Below are 9,381 nucleotides of genomic sequence, written 5' to 3' on the forward strand. Positions count from 1 at the left end.
AGGCTGAGAAAGACGTTGAGATTTCCTCACCATACGTGCCTTCTGTTGATGTCTCCCTTTATTTCTAATCATTTTTGCTTTATATTTTTGAGAACTAAGTAATTCAGAAAAAGTGTGCGATATTTTCACTGAAGAGTATCTACTTTATGAATATAAAATGACTCCTTTAATTTTTTACTTTAATTTTATGCTGATGTTAAGATCCGTACTTTGATTTTTCCTTCTTCACATTTGCCTGATAACACTTCAGTCTTTCGTGCATGTGTATAACTTTTCTCTTCTCATTTTCATGAGGAATCTAAAACATTTCTATTTATTGTCAAAACTGAGAATTGCCTTTATATATGTATTGTTTCAGTTTCACATTTTGTGTTTGTAGTTTTTTTTCTTTTTGTCTCTTTGCTTTACATAATAATTTCTATTTGTACTTATTTCCTGTACCAATTTGACAGGTAGCAATTCAGTTCTTATTCTATAGCTGTTGCTGTTGAATTTGTTCGTCACGTCCTGACACAGTCCCGCCATTGTCAGAGTCAAGAACAGGCCCTCACCCCTGACCACACACCTTCTCCTCCAAATTCAGGATTGCAGCAATGGAATAAAAGAAACCATCAAAAGCCAAACCATTATGGAAGCCTCTTCCTTGTGAGACGCAGGACGATAATGCTCCCTTTCCCTCCTAAGGCGGGGACGCAGGACGTGTTCCGATGCCGGCTAGGAGGGCTGCAAAAGCGACGTGTGTCTCATTTCTCTGTTTCTCCCTGAGCCTCTCCACGCATCAGGCACGAGTGAGGCAAAAGCAGAAGGACCAGGCTCCTTCCTCGCTATGAGGAGTTCCAGCAGAACCGATGGGAGAAGACCAGGTTGACCCAAGATCCAGGTGGCTGTGTGGCTGTCAGGTCAGAAGGGCAGCTCACAGGGTCAGAGGCTGGTGGGCGCTCAGATGAGCAAACCCAAAGGCTTCTATTGTTTCCATTAAAACCATTTTTTTTAAGCAATAGGGTCCTGCTCTGTTGCCCAGGCTGGAGCGCAGGGTCCTGATCACGGCTCGCTGCAGCCTCGACCTCCTAGGCTCACCCCATCCTCCTGCCTCAGCCTCCCAAAAGTTGGGACTACAGGCATTTGCCACCATACGTGTCCCAGGCTTCTATTCTTGAAAAAATAAAATAAAAAATCAATTCCTAGAAAATAGTTCCTCACTTTGAATTATGTGGTTCAGAGCATCAGCTGATTTTATTTTTGAGAATTTATGCCTCCCTAGTAGCTGTCTAGTTCAGACAATGGCTAAAAAATACTCAAGAAAGAGCAAGCACCCCAGCAAAGCAGGTACTTTTCATAAGTATTTTCCTAATATCCTTTTTAAAAATTGTGTGGATGGCCGGACGCGGTGGCTCACACCTGTAATCCCAGCACTTTGGGAGGCCGAGGCGGGCAGATCACGAGGTCAAGAGATCGAGACCATCCTGGCTAACACGGTGAAACCCCGTCTGTACTAAAAATACAAAAAATTAGCCGGGCATGGTGGCGGGCACCTGTAGTCCCAGCTACTGGGGAGGCTGAGGCAGGAGAATGGTGTGAACCCAGGAGGCGGAGCTTGCAGTGAGCTGAGATCGCGCCACTGCACTCCAGCCTGGGCGACAGAGCGAGACTCTGTCTCAAAAAAAAAAAAAAAATTTGTCTGATGTCTAAGGAAATTCAGCACTAATAAATCTATAGTTAGAAATTGGCAGGTGATTATTCATATCATGAGGTTCCTGACGTTACGTGCTCCCCAGATACATTTCATTATGTTTGATAAATGAATTCTGACACATTCAACAGTCCGTAGACATCAGAAATCAAGTTTTTGAAGCACATTCTATGACAGCAGTTTACAAACAGCACTGACACGCCAGAATTAGAGACGCAAACATCACGGTGTGAGCAGTGGCCAGCTCGGAATGACGGAGTTCTAGGAGATGTTTTATACCTTCTTCCATTTTATAAGCTTTCTGCAACGAAAACTGCTTTTAATTAAAAACGTACAAGTAAGATATAACCTGGCCAGGTGCAGTGGCTCACGCCTGTAATCCCAGCACTTTGGGAGGCCAAGGCAGGTGGATTGCTTGAACTCAAGGGCTCAAGGATCAGCCTGGCCAACATGGTGAAACCCTGTGTCTACTAAAAATACAAAAATTCGCTGGGCATGGTGGTGGGCGCCTGTAGTCCCAGCTACTCTGGAGGCTGAGGCAGGAGAATCGCTTGAACTCGGGAGGCGAAGGCTGCAGTGAGCAGAGATTGCGCCACTGCACTCCAGCCCGGGTGACAAGAGCGAAACTCCATCTAAAAAAAAACAAACAAAAAGAAAACAAAAAAACCCCACATAACCGGATATCACGGAGATAACCCTGAAGTCCCCCATGTTCCCCCCCAGTTCCATCCCCCTCTATCCCCTCTAGGCCAAATACAAGCATAGATTTGGTGTTTATCAAGATTACGATTTTATATTTTTGCCACGTAGATTTGCCCAGAAACAACCTAAGTCACTGTTCGATTTTCAGGGTTGATTAATGGTGTCTTATTGCTCGTGTTGTCTAGAACTCACGCATTTCGCTGGATGTGCCTGAGAGCCGCTGGATTCATGAGATTCACTGCTGGTCTTCGTGAACGTCCCCAAAACAGGCCGCAGCTCCCGACTGGCTGATCGCCTGCTCTCTGTTTCCCTTGCACGTGTGGGAATCAAGTGATTCTCCTGCCTCAGCCTCCTGAGTAGTTGGGACTACAGGTGCCCGCCACCACGCCTGGCTAATTTTTTTTGTATTTTTAGTAGAGATGGGGTTTCACCATGTTAGCTAGGATGGTCTCCATCTCCTGACCTCGTGATCCACCTGCCTTGGCCTCCCAAAGTGCTGGGATTACAGGCGTGAGCCACCGCGCTGGCCGCGTTTTTCGTTTTGACATCCGATTAAGGGGACAATACGGAGTCACTGAGTGTGTTTGAGCCTGAGTGTGACTCGGATCCCGAGCGAGGCCAGGCAGCCACAGTGCCCACCGCAGAAGGAGGAGTTGCATGTGCCCACCCCCGTGTGCCAGGCTTCTCCTCCAAGGGGGACCCCAGGGGCGCTGAGCCCCCCTGCAGATGCGATTTTACCAAGGGCAGCGACAGCTCCAGGCACCCCTGGGGCCAGCGGGGTGCAAGCGGCATGAGTCACCTCGTATTTTAACAAGTTCATTCATTCGTTTATTTTTTATAGAGACAGGGGTCTCACTGTTGCTGAGGCTGGTCTGTAACTCCCGGTTGCAAGTGAGCGCTGGGGTTTCAGGTGTGAGCCGCCATGCCCCGCCGTCCGGGCCGTTTCAGAGCTGAAGGTGCTGCTGCGAAGGCGACATTTCCGGGTGAAGACAGTATCTATCCCGGGCTTTCTGGCCTCAGGCCGACTCACAGACACGGCTGTCGGTCAGAATTCTGCAGATTATTCCTGGAAGTACTATTCGGTCTCATGTCTAGTGTGAAACAAACCCCCTTCTCCCGTGAGATCCCACCTCTCTACTTTTCTCCAGAATTTCCTAACCCGGATGGCTTCTCTTCTCTTCCCTCTGCGTGCGCCTAAAACGGAGCTTCGACCCAGAGGGGACCCGTGAAGCGGCGACTCTGGGGATGGGAAGTCCCCCTCCCTCCGGGCCGTGGCGGGGACTCACTTCCAGGCACTGAGAGGCCGCTGGGCCGGAGCACAGGGCGCTGCAGAAAGCGCTGGGACCTGGGTCTCTGGCTCAGCTGACCCACTGACCAGGGCCGGGAGACGCCGGCGGGGCCCCACGGATTTGGCCTGGACCCCCCGGCCGCTCTGGGGTGGAGAGCGGCGGACAGTGCAGGTGGCGGAGGGGGCCACAGTCCTGGTCTCCGACGCCGACTCCGGGCTGTGCTCTCTGCTGAGACCCAAGTGTCCACCCGGGGATCCCGGCGCCCGGAAAGCACCACCGAGTCTCAGGCGCGCCCAGGGCGCACGGGACCAGGACGCTCCGAGGAGACTTCCGCCGGTGCAGGGAGCCTGCGAGGACACCCCAAGCCGCCTCCAGGGACGGGGACGGAGCGAGCCCTGCCCTAAGCGCCCCGGGAAGGGAGCGAGGTACGGGGGGCCGCCCCACCCGTCGGACCACCCAGCGCGCCGCCTCCTCCTCCCTCCCCTCCGCGGCGGTCAGAGGGTCACCCAGACGCCCCGCACCGCTCCCCTCGGCCGCTTTACCGGTGGCTGGGGCCTCCCCCGCGCCGGGATTGGATGCGAGAGGACGGGGTGGGGGCAGGCGGGGGACCCCAGGAGCCCAGGTTCCCGCTCCGGCGGAGAGAAGCCCGCAGTGCAGTCGCTGCTGGGCCGCGTGGAGAGGGCTCTGCGCGAAGCCGGCGGGCGGCGCGGAGGAGGCGGCAGCTGCAGCTGGGGTCCCCAGCAAGCGCCGGGCGCGCCAGGATGTTTGACAGCTCGCAGTATCCCTACAACTGCTTCAATTACGACGCCGACGGCTGCCCCGCCGGCAGCTCCGACGAAGACAAGAGGCTCACGCGGCCCGCTTACAGGTGACTCCGGGGGTGGCGGTGGGGGTTGGGGGACAGTGACCCCCCCTGCAGGGGTCCCAGGTGGCCGGGACCTGCCTGGGACGAAGGAAGGGCGGGGGAGCTTTCTTCTCTCGGGCGGAGCTCAGAGAAAGGACGCATTTGTTCCTACTTTGGAGAGAGCCAGGGAAGGTTCTTGGCCTCCCGGGGAGGGGCCTCCCCAGCCCGGGGAAGAGCTTCTGGGGTCTGGGTGGCGCCGGGGACCGCGAGGTGCGGGGAACACTTTTCCCAACACCGCCTCGCTCCTCCGCCTCTGCGCCCCATGGCGTCCTGCGGGATGGGGGGAAGGACGGGGGTGGCTGCCCCCGCGGGGCCGCCGCCTGACCCCCAGGCTCCGCAGCTACATCGCCTTGATCGCCATGGCCATTCAGCAGAGCCCCGCGGGGAGGGTGACCCTGTCCGGCATCTACGACTTCATCATGCGCAAATTCCCCTATTACCGCGCCAACCAGCGCGCCTGGCAGAACTCCATCCGCCACAACCTGTCCCTCAACAGCTGCTTCGTCAAGGTGAGCGCCGCCCCCGACGGGCCCCGGGTGTCCCCGCGTGGCGACACCTGCGCCAGGGCCTCGGTGGCGGGGAGGGGAGGTCCGTCCTCAGCCCACGGGGCCGCCTCCACCTGCGCAGTGCGCCACCCTCACCCCTGTCCAGGGCTCCCCGAGGGGACAAGGCGGGCGGGCGCACAGCGCAGCGGAGCCGCTCCCAGCCCCTCCCTCCGCGCGCGCAGGTGCCGCGGTCCGAGGGCCACGGGAAGGGCAAAGGCAACTACTGGACGTTCGCGGGCGGCTGCGAGTCGCTGCTGGACCTCTTCGAGGACGGCAACTACCGGCGGCGGCGGCGGCGGCGCGGCCCCAAGCGCGAGGGGCCGAGGGGTCAGCGCGCGGGGGGCGCCCAGGAGCCGTCGGGTCCGCCCGAGCCCCCCGCCGCTCAGGAGCCCCTGGCCCCGGACAGCGCTGGCGAGGGCGCCCCGGGCCGTGAGCCCCCCGCCAGCCCCGGCCCCCCGGGGAAGGAGCACCCCCGGGATCTCAAGTTCAGCATCGACTACATCCTGTCCTCCCCAGACCCCTTCCCTGGGCTCAAGCCTCCCTGCCTCGCACAAGAGGGCAGATACCCACGGCTGGAGAACGCGGGCCTCCACTTTTGGACAATGTGATGTGGAGCCACCCTGGGGGCCCCTGCAGTCCAGTCTGGGGCTTCCCCGGACCCTCCCTGGAAAGATGATTCCAGCCCCACCTTCAGCCAGGAAGCCAGAGTTGGGCAAATCCTACAATTTCTCCTGCAGACAGAAGGTCAGGTGCCACACCAGGCCTGGACTGGGGGGACAGGCGGAGGTGGAGCTCGTTAAAGGTATAGACTGTGAGGTTGTGACTTGACCTGTTGGGAAAACAGTTCTCTTGCAGGGCAAAACCCCACTGGCTTCCGGTTTTACCTAAGAGTTTGCTCTGGACTGACCCAGTGCTCTTGCTCTGAGGAATAAACACAGGGTCATGTTCCCTGGAGTCGGGAGATATTTCATTCCTCAGTCACTTGAGGGTGAGTTTTCTAGGCAGCCACACCCCAAAAGCCACAAGTGCCCAGCGTGCGGTCGGTGGGCTGGTTCACATCGTCCCCATGGTTAAGATAACAGTGGTAAGGCACCAACCGTGAAGAGAGATGGCAATTGGCCCCGTGAATCAGTCACCCCAAGGCTGATGATGGTGTCCGTGCTCGCGGAGACGGGATCGGAAGTGACAAATGTATCTTGCTGTGTCAGCCGAGTAACTGGGTGACAGTTTAAGAAATCCATTGTGATTTTTATACCAGGAGAGAGAAAGGCAAGGTGGGGCCCAGATTTGGGATGATACTGGGGCCAAGTCCAAATTTCTTGATTCTTCTGAGTAGGGGGTAAGCCCTGATTCAGGCACTTTCCATCAACTGGTTCCCCAAAAACTCAGGCACCCAGGAGAGCAGGCTGTTGATAAAATTCCTGCAACACCTCACAGTGCCCGGTGACAAGTATCCGAGGTGGGTGCACTCCACTTGAAATGCAAAGGATTTAATTACTGTGTAGAGACTGGCTTTCTAAAAACACAATTATGCACAGGGAAACTATTTGACCAGCCTTATCATTTTTTACCAGCCCATTTTTGCAGAGTTAATTGCATTCAGTGATTTAATTTGAACATTAGTATGGATTACACCTAATCTGATTCGCTTGGTGACAACGATTGGCTAATTTTGTGAACGGTAAAAACACACCCAATGATCCTGGCTGTCTCGTTTGGGAATTACATAGTCTTGCTCTATCGGACCCTTAAAAACAGGGGCTGGGCAGCCGTGAAGGCAGGCGGGCTGCAGAGACAGACCAGAACATGCAAAAGATGCTTGGCCCTGGCTTCGTCTCTATTCGAAAGAATCCAGGTATTCCCCCGCTCACCTGCCCTGTAAATAGACTCGACGTGTTTGGTTCACTGTTTTGAGAAGAGGGAGGAAGGCCATTGCGGACAGACGCTGTGAATGCCTGGCCCTGTGGTGATGCACGCACTCCCTGGCCTCCGGGCCCAGACAACTGCAGCCTCTGCCTACAAGGGCACCCTTCGGCCAGGGAGAAGGAGCCAGAGCCCAGCCTCAAATGCCTGTTTCTGGAAGTGGAAATGAGGCTTGCAATGTGGACACCTCTCCTTTGCAAATGTCAGCTTCTGGTTTCCAGAACTCTCTGCTGGGAGAGCAGCCAGCGTTCCCGGTGCTCCCGCCACCCACCGGGTGTAGGATCCTAGGAGATGGGCGCTGCGGCTCTCACGCCCATTTCACGGATTGCAACCTGCATCACGGGCATGCAGCTCTGGGTTTGCTCCTCACCCCTTCCATGCTGGCTTGTACAGGCTACCAGCATGGCGTGTACACGTGTGTGTGTGTGTGTGTGTGTGTATTGTGGTGTGTGACCTGTGTCTGTCTGTACTCCTGTTATTTATATCCCTTCGCTGGTTGTGCTAAAAGCATAGATTTAAATCATACAAGATGTAATTTAGATGGTCTTAAGAGGCAGATGCTTCCATACATAAGTATATGGCAAAGAAAGTATCTGAAGATATATTTTTCTGCTACCAACAGAGGAAATAAAATTTACATTTTATCTTTTGATTCCTGCACTTTTCGTAAGCAAAGCCTGATTTGGAACAACAACAAAACCGCTTTTCCTAAACGCTGTTGGGGGCCTCAGAATAAGTCCAGGTCTTTATACCTCATCCTCTCTGAGAATATATTTGTGGCCAAAAGTAGACTCGACGCCCGGGAGAGGCAAGGGCGGAACTGGGGGAAATCTGTGTACTATGAGGTGTAGCATTTGTTTTGCAAAGGATATCAATCATATTTTTAAAAGCAAAGGGACATTTTCAATTTGCCAGTGTGTGATACCCTGCAACTTCAGAAAGGTTCCCAGCCCTTAGAGTGAATGGCATTTAATACCAGCAACATAACGGGGTGAGGGCTGGCTGTGACCTATTCAAATGTCGCCGCCACCATGCACACTTGCCCAACACAATTATAATTAAATACTTTATGCCTTTCTTGCAAATCCGCTGATTGATCATCGATATGTACATTACCCCCGCATTACCCCCGAGCAGATGTCTGCCACATGCGGGTTACGGATCACCAGGCTTCCATTAACAAAGCTGGGAGGTGCTGCCGAGCGGACGTTCAGGGGTGGTGTGTGCAAATGATTGTGCTTGGGACCAAAGTTCCCAGGCTGGGTGGCACCTGGGCCCTGAGCTCCTTTTCCCGAGACTTTAGGGTGCCCCTTCTCGCAGAAGCTGGGCAGAGACTCCTCCACCAAACGTCGCAGGGATGAGGGGATGGCCCCTGGTAGTTCCTGGAGGATGGAGAATCCCAGCCACGTTTATCCCTCCCTCCCACAGATAGAAGCAGGACAGCGGCAGATTTGAGAGCAACCACCAGGTCCCTGAGTGCAAACTGACCACAGATGAGCCCCTCCTCCCCACTGCTGAGTTGCTGGGTATAGCAGAGCAGCACCCCTCCAGAGAGGCCTCCTGGGCTGACACCTGCCCTTTGCACCCAGCTGAAATAAAACTCTTGGAATCTGCTGTCCATTGGCCCCTGGTCTGCCTGCTGGGGAAGGAGAGAGAAAAGCCTCCTTTCTCTTCAAATTCCTCCCGTCCTTGATTGAGCAGGGTGGGGGCTGTTTGTTTATTCATTAGCAAACATTCGTGAGCCCTGAGCTAGGAGCTGGGGCGCAACCATGAACCCAAGAGGCACAGACTGCAGCCCCACAGCACACACGTGAAGTAGACAGGCAGCTTCTGCATGCTTGCAGAGCCCTGCACCAGGTTGTGTCAGGAAGGGAGCTCACAGGGCGCCGAGCAGAAGATAACTGAGTGTGCAAAGCGCATGGCCAGGCCAGGCTCTCAGGAGCGGAGGCTGTGACAGTGAGCTGCAACAACAAGCCAGGAGGAAAGGGCATTCCAGGTAGGGGGCAACCTGTGCCAAGCCCTGTGCTGGGAGCCAGAGGCCAGTGTGACCGGAAGGAGGGACAGGCAGGGATCCATGCACAGGAAGACCCCAGCCATGCCCGCACAGCCCCCAAGTCCAGGCCGGACTTACTATCTCTTTAGCCCTTGATATGCAGCTCCTGCATCTGCCTCCGTTTGTCCCTGTTCCTTCTGAGATGTCGAACTCCTGCACAGCCCAGAAGGACAATCACCTTCCATGGTCTGGGCGCTTGGCCTTGGCTAATGTGGCCTCAGCACACACCACACACTACTCTTGCTCCTGTCCCCAAGCGTTTCTTCCTGGCCAGG

At 55.2% G+C, this 9,381-nt stretch overlaps 1 protein-coding gene and 1 non-coding gene across 2 annotated transcripts; both read left to right on the forward strand.

The window, feature by feature from the left end:
- Positions 1-4,442: 4,442 nt before the first annotated feature.
- On the forward strand, positions 4,443-5,447 carry LOC115831937 (forkhead box protein D3-like; the record flags this gene model as incomplete). Its single annotated transcript, XM_030801489.1, has 3 exons — positions 4,443-4,549; positions 4,926-5,094; positions 5,313-5,447. Coding segments are annotated over exons 1-3 (411 nt in total), but the record flags the coding sequence as incomplete, so codon positions are not given.
- A 26-nt stretch (positions 5,448-5,473) lies between these two features.
- LOC100590854 lies at positions 5,474-8,671 on the forward strand. Its single transcript, XR_004027413.1, has 2 exons — positions 5,474-5,932; positions 8,482-8,671. It is a non-coding gene; the product is annotated as an uncharacterized LOC100590854 (transcript).
- The last annotated feature ends 710 nt before the right edge of the window (positions 8,672-9,381 follow it).

This window comes from Nomascus leucogenys, chromosome 20, assembly GCF_006542625.1.
Source record: "Nomascus leucogenys isolate Asia chromosome 20, Asia_NLE_v1, whole genome shotgun sequence".
Taxonomy (NCBI): Eukaryota; Metazoa; Chordata; class Mammalia; order Primates; family Hylobatidae; genus Nomascus; species Nomascus leucogenys.